The sequence below is a fragment of the Mytilus edulis genome, chromosome 3 (genome assembly GCF_963676685.1).
Source record: "Mytilus edulis chromosome 3, xbMytEdul2.2, whole genome shotgun sequence".
NCBI classification, from domain to species: domain Eukaryota; kingdom Metazoa; phylum Mollusca; class Bivalvia; order Mytilida; family Mytilidae; genus Mytilus; species Mytilus edulis.
Genome location: NC_092346.1, coordinates 21216708 through 21230610, shown reverse-complemented (window position 1 = coordinate 21230610; position 13903 = coordinate 21216708). Strand labels below are relative to the sequence as shown.

At 32.6% G+C, this 13903-nt stretch overlaps 2 protein-coding genes across 2 annotated transcripts in view; one reads left to right on the top strand and one right to left on the bottom strand.

Moving 5' to 3' along the window:
- The window catches only part of LOC139514187 (alpha-1,2-mannosyltransferase ALG9-like), a 30082-nt gene extending 28445 nt beyond the window's left edge, over nucleotides 1-1637 (bottom strand). Inside the window, exon 1 of the mRNA XM_071302993.1 lies at nucleotides 1524-1637. Within this exon, the coding sequence (XP_071159094.1) occupies nucleotides 1524-1591 (68 nt within the window). The 5' untranslated portion in view covers nucleotides 1592-1637. The remainder of the gene's footprint in view (nucleotides 1-1523) is intronic.
- Nucleotides 1638-1697: 60 nt separating this feature from the next.
- The window catches only part of LOC139514188 (propionyl-CoA carboxylase beta chain, mitochondrial-like), a 43972-nt gene continuing 31766 nt past the window's right edge, over nucleotides 1698-13903 (top strand). The window contains exons 1-8 of the mRNA XM_071302994.1: nucleotides 1698-2036; nucleotides 5639-5752; nucleotides 6628-6696; nucleotides 6930-6986; nucleotides 8235-8348; nucleotides 9320-9380; nucleotides 10422-10471; nucleotides 10662-10703. Coding sequence (XP_071159095.1) covers nucleotides 1824-2036; nucleotides 5639-5752; nucleotides 6628-6696; nucleotides 6930-6986; nucleotides 8235-8348; nucleotides 9320-9380; nucleotides 10422-10471; nucleotides 10662-10703 — 720 coding nt within the window. The 5' untranslated portion in view covers nucleotides 1698-1823. The remainder of the gene's footprint in view (nucleotides 2037-5638; nucleotides 5753-6627; nucleotides 6697-6929; nucleotides 6987-8234; nucleotides 8349-9319; nucleotides 9381-10421; nucleotides 10472-10661; nucleotides 10704-13903) is intronic.

The following is a 13903-nucleotide window of genomic DNA, read 5'->3' as shown; positions in this document are numbered from 1 at the left end:
AGATTTGCTTCCCGGCTGAGAGGTCTCAAATAATTTGTTGTTACCGAAATTTGAGAAAAAAAATTGATTCGTCAAAATTAGTCGATATTGAATTATTCTTATTGTCTAAACATGCTAAATGAAACTGTACATTTTTTGGTCATGCACCCAAAATTACCGTTAACGTCATTTGACAAGAAATTTTACCATTATTCGACATGAAGCCACTCTGATATAATGTCCATCTATATATAGATAATAATAACTTATTTGGTAATTTGTACAAGTTTGTAAAAATAGGGTACGAGATAGTATAGAGATTCAGTTTGAGAAGGCACAAATTGACATGCAGCCTAGCTTTTCAGATTCTCCGCCACACAACCAGTTCGGCAATATTGTAATTAGCAAATGAACAGGCATTGAACTGGGTCTGAATGGCAAGTTTCTTTTGCTGCCTTGCCTTGAGTGCCATATAGTATCTGTTTGTTGGAACAGTTAATTTTCCTTTCTTTAAATCAGAATATGACAATGATGGCTGACACGATTTTTTTATACCAAAACAAATGCCAAACTGGCAGTATAAATTATGGGGAAGCAAGTTAACTCGTACCAACGGAAACTCGTACCATGTTAACTCGTACCAAAAAAGTTAACTCGTACCAACTTAAAGTCGTACCACTGGGAAGTCGTACAAAAAAAAAAAAAATTTGTGGTGTTTTTTCTTTCTAAAATTAATAAAAAAAAAAGTTGAATTACTGTAATTTTATACTGGATTTTAATGAAAACTTGGACAAAAATACGTTTTTTTTTTTATTAAGATACTAATATAAATGGTCTTAATTACCTTAATACCCTGCTAATTAATATACGATATTCCTTTGCAGTGGCGGATCCAGGGGGGGGGGTTCCGGGGGTGCGCACCCCCCCCTTTATTTTTGCCGATCAATGCATTTGTATTGGGACATATGTTTTGCACCCCCCCTTTGCCCTGGGTGCCCTGGGTTAGCACCCCCCTTTCGAAAATTCCTGCATCCGCCCCTGCTTTGATTGTGTGATCAAATTAATACATTCCTTTGATTGTATGCTAATTAATATACGATATTCCTTTGATTGTGTAATCAAATTAATTGTTATTCTGCCAGTACTACCATTAAGCCTACCATTATTCACAATACAGATGCGAGTTAGCAGTGGTACGAGTTTACATTGGTACGAGTTATTTTTTAGTGGTACGAGTTAACGTTGGTACGAGTTTACATTGGTACGGGTTAACTATAATACACCTTATCGCTATTCCCGGCTGACCCGTCCGCTTGAACTTTTGACGTCAACAACAATCACTTTTCCATTGTGGCGTCAGACATTTTGTTTTATGACGTCAAAATTTTACGGGAACCTGTGTGATTTCCAGCAATGGCGGACAAATAGCGATAAGGTGTATTCAATTATGGCCGAATCGACTATGATTGCCTCTATTCTCCTAATTCTGCAGTTATAGGTGCATAGATGGGAACATAGAATATTTGTTTGTTTGTATAATATACCTAAGAGGTTCATGTGGGAGTATATTTGATGTTTTATGGTGTTTTTCGATAATATTTCGTTGTTTCATGTTTTCTCATGGAGGCTGTCATATTGAAGTCCCGCGGTAAATGAAAAATATTAAAAATAAAAATAGGATATAAGTCAATACATCTTATGTTTATATTGCTATTGGAATCTTCTTAAGTTTGAAAGACTTAGAAATCTCTATAACTATAGATAATGGAATAACGAAGCGTGGACGAAAACTAGGTCAGATTGAAATGACCTTCACCGAAGCTTCAAACACTGAACATTGAAAAATGGCTTTTGTGGCAATCCGAAGATTGCAAGGTTTAATCCCGAAGCAATCTGTCAGTCTTCGGTGTCATGCTTCTATTCAAAGGGCATGGTATTCTATGGCAGCAGTGGGATCGTCACAACATACTCTTAGTGTGAAAAATAAGATAGATTCAACAAAGGAAAAGGCTTTACTTGGAGGAGGCCTAAAAAGAATAGAAAAACAGCACCTCAAGGTTACTTCTATTTGAACGCATTTACACAAAAAAAAGTTACATTTTCACTAGACACAAAATTTGTAGTAAATTGTTCATTTACTAAATTTAGAGATGTTGTTTGGCCTTATTTTGAATTTGTGATTTTAATATCTGTCTGGATCATATACATTTGTTTGTAAGCCGTATTATATATGGTTCCTCAATCCTCAATCTTATGGCCTTATGGCACAACTCTTCTCATTGGTGCATATTACGCCCTATGTGTATCTTTCTCCATGTATTTTCCTCCATGTACTTTAATTTTGTTATTGCTGTTACGATTGAGGTTGCGGATGTTCGGGTAAGTCGAAACGTCCTGTTTTTGAGATAAAGGCCGAAATGATTTCTAACTTCCGTTTATATTCTTCTGTGTTTTCGTGGTCTAGTCTTCCTAGCAGGGTGCATGTGTTGATCTTGCGTATTCCAATTTCCTTTGTAATTTGCTGGTACATTTCTTCTCTATAACTCTCGTAGTTGGGGCACTCTGTGAGGTAGTGCTGTTGTGTTTCCTTAATTCCACAGCTGCATAAGTCGGTGGTGTCTTGCCCTGTGCGTTGTTTATAATAATTAAGGGTTGTGTAGCCAGTTCTAAGTTGTATAAGGATGCTGAAGATTTCTTTGGAAGGAAAGTCAAAGATTGGGATGTTTTTGACGTTTGGTGTTATATCAAAGAGGTCTCTTCCTGTGTCGCTTAGTTCCCATCGTCTTTGCCATTTCTGCATGACACTCTTGTGTGCACCTTGTTTTACGTCTTGAAGGGTAATAATATTGTTTTTTGGCAAGAGTTGTGTTGCTTCTTCTGCTGCTTGCTTTGCCAATAAGTCCGCTTCATCGTTCCCTTGAATATTTGCATGTCCTGGTGTCCATAGGATGCAAATTTCCATCCCTTTAGTTCTTAGGTCTTCGATGTGTTCTTTGATGTCTCGAATCACATCAATATAGGATTTGGGTGCCCAATTTAGTGTGAGGAGTCCTACAGCACTTTGACTGTCAGAGAAGATCTTAAGTGTGGTGATGGTGTTGTGTAGTCTTTCCAATATACAAAATTCCAGTACCATTACAATTGCTACAAGCTCTGCTAGTAAGATGGATCCTCTTTGAGCGACAGGTCTGTGTAGTCATATGGCTGGTCTTGAGTCTTCTGTGTATATGATTGCACCAGCTCCACATGGTCCAGGGTTTCCCATGCATGATCCATCAGTGTATGCAGTTGCTTGGTCATTTGCTGTGTTACCTATTAATTCTGTCATGACTGTTATGCATAATTTCTTTTGTTCTGATGTTCTTGATTTCGAGCTGCCGAGTCTGTTCCAGCATGATGGTGTTGTTTTTGTCCTTGATGTTTCTCCAAGTCTATAGGCAAATTCCGGCTCTATTAAATTGATGTTAATGCCCGTTTCTTTTTCCATTTCAAATGATTGACATAGCGCTTTGCCCATTGGTGTTATATGGATGTCATGGCCTATTTCTTCTTGGTAATTTATTAATTGTTGTTTAATAGGTTCTTTTATGGACTTTGATTGGATTTTTGCAATTTCTCTTATAGCAATCTCTTCGATTCTCAGGTCTATTGGTAAAACCCCAGCCTCAATTTCTAAAGCTGCTCTGCCTGATGTTGATGGCATAAATAAAATTGAGAATGGAAATGGGGAATGTGCCAAAGAGACAACAACCCGACCATAGAAAAAAACAACAGCAGAAGGTCACCAACAGGTCTTCAATGTAGCGAGAAATTCCCGCACCCAGAGGCGTCCTCCAACTGGCCCCTAAACAAATATATACTAGTTCAGTGATAATGAACGCCATACTAATTTCCAAATTGTACACAAGAAACTAAAATTAAAATAATACAAGACTAACAAAGGCCAGAGGCTCCTGACTTGGGACAGGCGCAAAAATGCGGCGGGGTTAAACATATGTGTGAGATCTCAACCCTCCCCCTATACCTCTAGCCAATGTAGAAAAGTAAATGCATAACAATACGCACATTAAAATTCAGTTCAAGAGAAGTCCGAGTCTGATGTCAGAAGATGTAACCAAAGAAAATAAACAAAATGACAATCATACATAAATAACAACAGACTACTAGCAGTTAACTGACATGCCAGCTCCAGACTTCAATTAAACTGACTGAAAGATTATGATTTCATCATATGAACATCAGGCACAATCCTTCCCGTTAGGGGTTTAGTACATGTATCATACCATCATAACATATATGAGAAGAACATAACCCGTGTCATGCCAACAACTGGTTTTTGAATAAATGTGTTTAGTTCCGATGCAAAGACCCTATAAGTGAATCAATATTAACGCCAAAATATGCAATCTTTAATGACCTGACAATAGTATCGTAACTATATCCCTTCTTAATAAGTCTACTCAAAGGTTTTGTTAGTTTTTGAGGTGAATACTGACACCTTTGTGCTTTATAAAGAATATTTCCATAAAAAATTGGATGTGAAATACCTGAACGTATAAGAAGTCTGCATGTTGAGCTATATTTACGAAGGATGTCCTTATACCGATGATAAAATTTAGTAAATGTTTTGACTAGTTTGTGATATCGAAAACCCTGGTGTAATAATTTTTCAGTAATACATAAATGTTTTTACACTTTTGGTAATTAAGCTGTATTTTGTCTCCGAATGCCCTTAGATCTTCTCAGAATCACCTTTTGATATCAAAACAACAATCTCTTGTCATTGTGCTGTCAAATGTTTCAAATTATGATGCCACAAGTTTTCGGGAACTTGTGACCATGTAATCTGTAATCTGTAAAATAAATGCTGCCAGTCAAGGCACACCTCCAATTATAGCTGGAGTGATATCCACCACCACCACAAATATATATATAATTATCACACAAATAATAGTTCCATCCACCAGAATATTATATACAAACTGTCAGTTTATAATATACGCAATAGGCTAATTTAAAATCTTAATAAAAATCATGGTGACTATGATTTTTAATACGTAATGGCAAAAATGTCATCGGGTCACAAACTTCTGTAATATTTTGATTTCATGGTTGTCAACCCCACTTAAACTTGGTATGCCATTTATTTATTAAGATTTATATACACAATGGTGTATAAATATTTATATATAGTTATTAGAAATCATGATTTTGGCAGGCTTTATACTAATTATACTCAAATAAAAAAAATACGATTACAATTACTACAATATAAAAGCCAATCAATAAAAATTTGCTATTAAAATCGTTGCTTTCCTTTTTAGACAGATAATCTATAACATGTACATGTATAACCCTAGATTTATACGATTCATGGTTTTGGTTGCTCTAAAGTTCATTTGGCAACAATTTCCAATCTTTATATAGCATTATTATAATAAAATCTTAAAGTCTGTTGCCCTTGTATAGGTGGTATAAAAAAAATTATATTCCCAAGATCTTGTCATGCTTGTTGAATAATTATGACAATCTTTGATCTTTAAAGTAAAATTACTTTGCATGTAGTAAGGGCTTTTGTTATTAGATATTTTATGTACATTATGTCGTATCCACAATATATAATGTAGAGTAAATAATAATCCTGTAATTTTTATTTCAGGGAAAGCTGACAGCGAGAGAAAGAGTGAAGCTATTGATGGATGCAGGATCTTTCATTGAGTATGATATGTATTTAGAACATGACTGTGCTGACTTCGGTATGCAGAATGAAAAGGTCAGTTTCTGTATTAAATGACCTATTGATTACATTATTGTAGAAAAAAATTACAATTTGGACATTGCTAAATTTTCAGTTCATAACTACAGTATATGACCAGAAGAGAGAGAGTTGAGGACTGTTATAGAATCACAAGTGTTCAGCTTTCAGCTGAAGTTATAAGAGTTAATTTATAGAAATAGGAAGATGTGGTATGATTGTCAATGAAATAACTCTACTATAGACCAAATGACATATAAGTTAACAACTATAAATCACCATTTATCCTTCAACAATGAGAAAAACCCCTACTGCATAATCAGCTATAAAAGACCCCAGTATGATTAAAATCAAACCTCTCAGCGCTCCTGTTTTCTAATATGTCACTCATGTGACATCAGAAAAACGGGAGTGCTGATAGGTTTGCTTTTAATCAGACTGTAAAAGGTTAGGTAAGAAATAAAAAAGTGAAACAATCCAAATTGCAGAACTAACATGGCAGGTAATTTATACATTCCTCAACAAAAATGACAATAAGTACAGATCACAGTTCCCTTTGTAAGTTTAAGGACACATTAAGTTGGTTGACAGTTATGTAATATTTGTTTCACAGATAATAGTTTCTTATGTCTTTTAAAGTTCAATCCCTGCCCCCTTTTCCGGAATGTGACTTACCAAATAAGACTTTATTACCAGGTTTGTACTAACATAAGCAACACGACAGGTGCTCACATACCTTTAGTGAACATGTTTAATGGGAGTTGTAAATCTGAATGTATTGAAAAAAAAACACAACATTATACTTCTTTTAGATGTCTTTTGCATATACCGGTATCAGCTATTCTCTTTTCATTTGAGTACTGATGTAATTTTAACATGTTTTTTTTATATAGTACCCTGGTGATAGCGTTGTAACAGGAAGAGGAACCATCAATGGAAGACCTTGTTTTGTATTTAGTCAGGTAAAAAAAAAGCAAAAATACATATGTGTAATTTGATTGCCAATTTTAAATTAAAAAAAATATCTAAATAAAGACATTAAATGTAATATATTTTCGACTGGTAAGTTTCAAAAAGATAAATATTCGGTAGACATGGTAGATAGGTTTCAACTCGTATAATGTTCAAAATTTTATGTATACATTTTATATAGATGCTCTATAACTTGGTAAATTAAACATGTATCTTTGTATAGGATTTTACCGTCTTTGGAGGAAGTTTGTCTGGAGCTCATGCCAAGAAGATTTGTAAAGTGAGTACAGTGATGTTTGGAATACATGAGAATAAAACAGGAAATTAGAATTCACAGAAACTCTACTTAAACAGATGAATACAGGTTGTGAATAAACATTCCCATATTTGTAATTTAAAATAAGAAATTTATGTTTTTGAAATAGTATGTGTCTTGATGATCAGACTTTTAGTACTGACACTGACATGTCGCTAGAGTAAATGATAGGGATAAAGGTGTACCCTTGTCCGTCTGTATTGGTTTCTGTTCCCTAATATTACTTTTCCTCATCAAAAAGTAAAGGAACTTATGGACAATGCTTATTACCTTGGCTTCAACCTTTTTTGAGTTATGCCTGGTTATGTCCCTTTATAAATGGAAACATTGCTGAATTTACTGTTTCCACATTCAAACTGTACTTTACCTCAATCAACTTTTATGAAACTAATACACAATTCATATAAACACCAAACAATGATAAATTTGAATTTAGGTATGCCACCTTAATTTAAAATAGACCATTGTTTGGTGATATTGTTGCATCATTCTTGAGTTATGTCCCTTTATAAATCAAAAATTTTGCTGAATTTGCTGTTTAACACACTCTTGTCTTTACTCTGCCTCAACCAAATGTTATGAAACTTATACTCAATTCTTCTCACCACCAAAATTTGGGTGGTATTACTTTCAGTGGTCTTGAGTTATGTTCATAATGAATGGAAAAATTCCTGAATTTGCCATTTCCCGATCTAATATAAAGATAAGAAGATATGGTATGACTGGCAATGAGACAACTCTCCACAAGGGACTATATTTTGTAGAAGTTAACAACTATAGATTACTGATTTTATAATGTACAAATGATAAACAAAACCAAACAAAATGACATACGGCAACTAACAATAACAACTGAATAACAGGCTTTTGACTTTAATTTGCCACAACCAAATATTCTGGAACTTATACATAATGCTTTTTATCCTAAAAAAACCCAGATAAAGGTAAAAATTGGGTGGTGACACTTTAAATGTTCTTGTTTTAAGCCACTTTCTAAATAGAAAACTACCAAATTTTCCCTTTTGTGCACTCAACATACAGAAACAAATGTCATTAAGTTTCAAAGAAAATGAAATGTCAATAGGTCTGATTAGTACATTGACTCTTGTTTATTTACTAGTGGGGGCTTCTGTATCCCATGGACCGATTCTTCTTTTATTAAATTATGTATGAATTCACTGCCTAAGAAAAGTATCATTATTTTATCAACAGATCATGGATCAAGCAATGCTTGTTGGTGCCCCTGTGATTGGTCTTAATGATTCTGGAGGAGCAAGAATTCAGGAAGGTGTGGAGTCTCTTGCTGGATATGCTGATATTTTTCAGGTAAAAGATTTAATGTGTATATTTGTTGACATCAAATTACATTTAGTATAAGTGATGATTGATTGATTGCTGCTAGCATATCATCCTGCGGCAACTATTTCGTGCATATTTAGGATGACAAAAGTGATTAGAAAAGTACAAGACACAGTTAAGGGGGTTCACGGGTCTAAATCATTTATATAGGATTTCTCTATATTTTTCTATAAATGAACTTTTTCTTATAGATAATAGAAAAATAAAATAAAAAAGTGGAGTCACTGTTCATTTGCGCTCACAATCTGCCTTCGAAGAAGCATACATTTTTGTAAAGGTGGTTTTTTTCTGTTGAAGTAATAGGAGAAATAAAGGTAATATCGAAATAAAAAAAAGAAATTTATTACAGAAATTGCTGAAATTTTATAATAATTTAGTTTAAGTACAGCTTATATGGAAATTATATTAAAAAAGATAGGTCACCGATGAGTTGAAAAAGATATTTCAATTTTAGAGCCAAAAAAAGGCATTTTTCCACCAAAGGGAGATAATTTGGAACTTTTTCAATGATGTATACATTTTGAAAGTCATCTGGGGCCAACACGAATTGATTGTTTTGAATGATTTTTGTACCATATGATAAAGTAACAACTACAAAAGGAAATAAATAAAATTTGTAATGAAAAACAAATGTTTGATTTTTATCTGAAATTTTTATACCCTCGAGTCTCCTTAAACTCATTTAACAAAAACCGTTTTAAGGTCTAAGCTGCCATTTTGTATCTGGGCATACAAGGAAAAGTTTTTAGTCATGCTGAACACAAGACAAATACAAACATTATATTCAACTTCTTATGACATAGGGTTTAGACAGGATTAACTATACTGCAGAAAAATAACAAGACACTTTACTTCAAATGCCTTATACAATATAAGTTTATTAGTTCCAGAGTAAGCTGTATGATTTAATATAATGATACGATTTTTGTCTATTACAGAGAAATGTGAATGCATCAGGAGTAATTCCACAACTGTCTTTGATTATGGGTCCTTGTGCAGGTAAGATAGTCAAAAGATGCAGAGTGTACAGATTTAAAATTATTCCGATGAATTCCCAGTCTGGTATTGTTGTAATGACAAATAATTTACCATCTGTGTATTGTTTGATTAAAATATGCGAAAAAAAGTAATTTGGTACATGCTTGTTGTTTCTTGGTTTTTGCGTGAGATTATTGTATCATGTACTTGTACTCCAATGGCAACGTATATACTTTCCTTTCCAAAAAAATGGTTTGTAAAGTATTGAAAGTCATTGGTAAAAATGTATGAGTTTAGATTCTGTAAACCAACTTATTTTGCAACTTTCAAGAGTAGAACAATTCAAATTATCCTATAAAGTGTATGGTCCACTATCTGGGATTGATAACTATTGATTTTTCTGTTGAATATGTACTGTATGCTGAATTTGATTATATGACAATGTGTATATTGCATATAAAGTGTTATCAGTGTGATTACGTGTGAAATATCAGAAAAATGGAGCATCTGAGAGGTTTGATTTTAGCTAGACTAAACTGTAAAAAAAAAAAAGAAGGTATGATGGGATTCCATTGAGACAAGTATCCATCGATAATTAGTAAGATGTAAGCAACTATAGGCCATCACACTGCCTTCTACCATAAGAATAATACACACCATGCAATAATCTGTAAGAGGATTTGTCATGAAAAAATTTATACAGTACAAAACCAAAAGCTTTATTTAAGTTATAATCATAATAATGTAAATAAGGCCAAACTAAAAATTATGTGTACCCCTACCTATGCTTATTGTTTAACCCCCAACCTAAAGTTTTTTACTATTTTTCATTCAGCACTTTTAAAGTCATAATGTTGCTTCATAGACTCAATGTAAAAAAATATTAAAAATAAAGAAAATTCCCTGCCTACCTACCCTAAAAAAATCACCATATGACAGTAAACACACATACTTTTTGTTTGGCCTAACAATAAGCGTAAAACAAATATAACAGCCTGCCTCTTTATTAATTATATGAAACAATTCCTAATTTGATTTATATATCTCTTTATCTACTTTCAGGAGGTGCTGTATACTCTCCAGCTCTAACAGATTATGTATTTATGGTCAAGGTTAGCAGAAATTTAGATACTTTTAGATACTATAAATATTATTGGAAATACAGTTAATCATTATTTGTTACTTTCAAAATCAGTCAACAAGACATATAGTTATCTGTTAATAGAAAAGTAGTAAAACTATTTATATCAAATATTATATATACATTTGAAAATAAAATGAGCCATATGATGTTTATTTCAGGATACCTCCTACTTATTTATAACAGGACCTGATGTTGTCAAGGTGAGTTACAATACTTATTTGCCTCTAAAATCTTAGATGTTTGTCTGTAAAACTGCAATTATATTGCAATTATCTCTATTTTACTGCAGAACTTCTGCAGAAAATATTCTCTTCTCTTTGAATTTGGGTCTAAAAGTGCATGAACTAACTATATGTGAAGCATCTAAATAGTACAGAATCAACAGGGATTCATTTCAACTTTCAATGGATGTGTGTGCTTCTTTTATGCTTTAGATTTCAATATAATATTAATAAACTTGTGTTTCTAAGAAATAAAATTGTTTCTTACTAATTTAATTTATACATTTGTTGGAGTTCAAGATATTTTGTTACCATAACTAGGTGCCCAAATTTATGCAGAATATTATTTGCTAACCAAATCTGATGACAATGTGCCAATAATGAATTAGAATGAATATTCCTTTACTGTTTGCTTTTTAATATTCGACTAAAGGATGTTAAACTCCTGATACTTAAGTGTGTTGCTGCTTGTTTCTGTACTTTTGCTATTTTGATTAATTACCACTTCACATTTTGATACATGTACTACATTGAAAATGTTTCAATTTTCCAACACCGTTTAAAAGAAATAATTTTTTTGAAATATGCATATGGTGTATCAATTGATTACTTTATCTCGGTATTTATGTATTCACTAGTTTATAAAACAAATAATACTATAATGGTCATAAATGTTTTGTATTGATAGCTACTGAAGAAATGTTTAAAAAAAAAAATACATTAGACAATATTTTATAAATTTTATTTGAAAAAAATAAAGAGTTATCTCCCATAGACTATGAAAAATCAAAAGTTGTAGATATGAAAATTATTACAAAAAATATACAAATGATTTCCCTGAAATCAGTTAAAACATTAAGCCCTATAATAATGGAACCAAACAATTGATAATAAATTTTGGTGTAATTTTACTCAACCTTGGTGGGATTATGAAAATAGATTTTCCGAATTTAATGTTTAATGGAAGCTTTAAGCCCTTTACTGTGTGGAGGTAGTTTAAGTGTCTATATTTATTTGTCTTTAAGCTCTTATTTTTCTATACATTATTTTCTGCCATGTTATCTCCTCTTACATTTAGCTTAAAGTAGTTGACTTTGCTGTTAATGTTGATATTATTTCTGTATTTAACAGTGAGATTGTCAGACAGCTTATGACAGTCTTTGTTAGATTATTTTACTCATTATAAATTTATAATGTATTATCTGATATGACAACTTATAATATCTTCACCTGGGTTAATCACAGTATATCTCCTTTAGAGCAAACACATTAATACACAAAATTGACAGTTCCGTGTTACACCCACATTATTTATACCACCAAGTAAACTCAATATTCGACAGTAAAACCAACTTTTTACATAGGCCAAGCTTCAAATACAGTATGGGTATTTCTATTTTAATGCTAAATAAACAAATGAGTCAATTTCAGTTATTTCTGTGAAAAAATTCATAAAACAAAAATTCAGCAAAACTATGTTATTGTCTAGCAATTAAACAAGGCGACATCATATGTATGCTTCCGGTATCACCTGGTGTTTTCATACTTCTTGTATGCCTCTGAATGTGATAAGATTAAAATTGGTTTTGTTATTGAACATTATTATATTAATAGTATTATTATATGGGGTAGAAAAGGAACAGCCAAAACAGTATCCTAATTACAGGGCTGTAATGAATTATTTTTTAATTAGTTGGTATTACCCAGTAACTGTGTTTTTCAAGACCAGATGTATTAGAAATGTCTTCTAGCAAAGTATTCCACTCACCATGCTCAAACCAATGTAAGGGGTTTATGTTGAACTTGCAGTGAGGTGAGAGATTTTGCTCCATGTTGTATGCTTCTCTGAGATGAAGATCAGTAATGAAAGTGCTGTTTGTGTGTATATTGACTATGTCAAGAATTGATTCACCATATCCTTTCTGTTCCATTAAGATATATGTATAAAAATGTATGTCTAAGCTTTTCCAAAGAACATTTTTTTTGTTTCATAGTTGTTTGCATTAAATTTATTGTTGAAATTGCCTTGGCCATTATTGATATGAAGGTTTTAAGGTTCTTTTTAAGTTTTTATATGACCGCAAAATTTGTTTTGGTTTGTATAATGCTATGATGTTGTTGTCAATGTCTGTGTCATTGTCTGCATTGTCCGAAAACACATTTGGTTTCTGAACAATAACTTTAGTTTAAGTGAATGGATCTCTATGGGAATGATAGTCCCATCCGTTTAGGAATTTAATGCCAATAAGGGGCCCAAAACAAGCATTTTTGTAGTTTGAGGATAATTACATGTTTATAAGTATTTCGATTGCTCTGAAATTGTACCAGGTTAGGGAAGGGTAGAGTGCTCACAAACAAGTTTAACCCAAGTCAGGAGCCTGTTATTCAGTATTTGTCATTAGTTTATGTCTTTCATATTTGTCTTTTTTAATTGTTTTGTTATGAATTAGGCAGTTTCTCAATTGAATTGTTTCAAATTTTTCATGTCTGGGCCTTTTATAGACGACAACCAATATATGCCTATGATTTGGATTTTTATACGACCACAAAAATTTTGGGATCGTATATTGGTATCACGTCGTCGTAGTTGTCGTCGTCGTCCGAAGACGGATGGTTTCCGGATAATAACTTTAGTATAAGTAAATAGAAATCAATAAAATTTTAACACAATGTTTATAACCACAAAAGGAAGTTTGGGATAGTTTTTGGGGGTTATGGTCCCTAAGGTTTAGGAATTAGGGGCCCAAACGGGCCCCAAACAAGCATTTATCTAGTGTCAGTACAAAAAGTTGTGTATAAGTATTTCAATTATTCTGAAATTATACCACAATAAGTAGAAGGTTGGGATATATTTTGTGGGTTATGGGGTAAACAGTCCAGAATAGTAGTTGAATCAACTTAAATCAATGTTATATACAATATACAATGCAATGTTCACTTTACTACCAACTGGTAAATTAAAGCAGTATTTACCATTCAGTGATTACAAGCACTTTGATTACCATTCTAGGGTTATTCCCCTTTACAAATGGAAAAATTGAAGAATTTTTTAGTTTCTGTTCTCTTAACTTAAGTTTGTCTCAACTAAATTTAATGAAATGTGTATATAATGCTTATTACCTCTAAACTCAGTTTAAGTTCAATTTTTGGCAGCTTCACCTTTACAGTTCTTGAGGTAT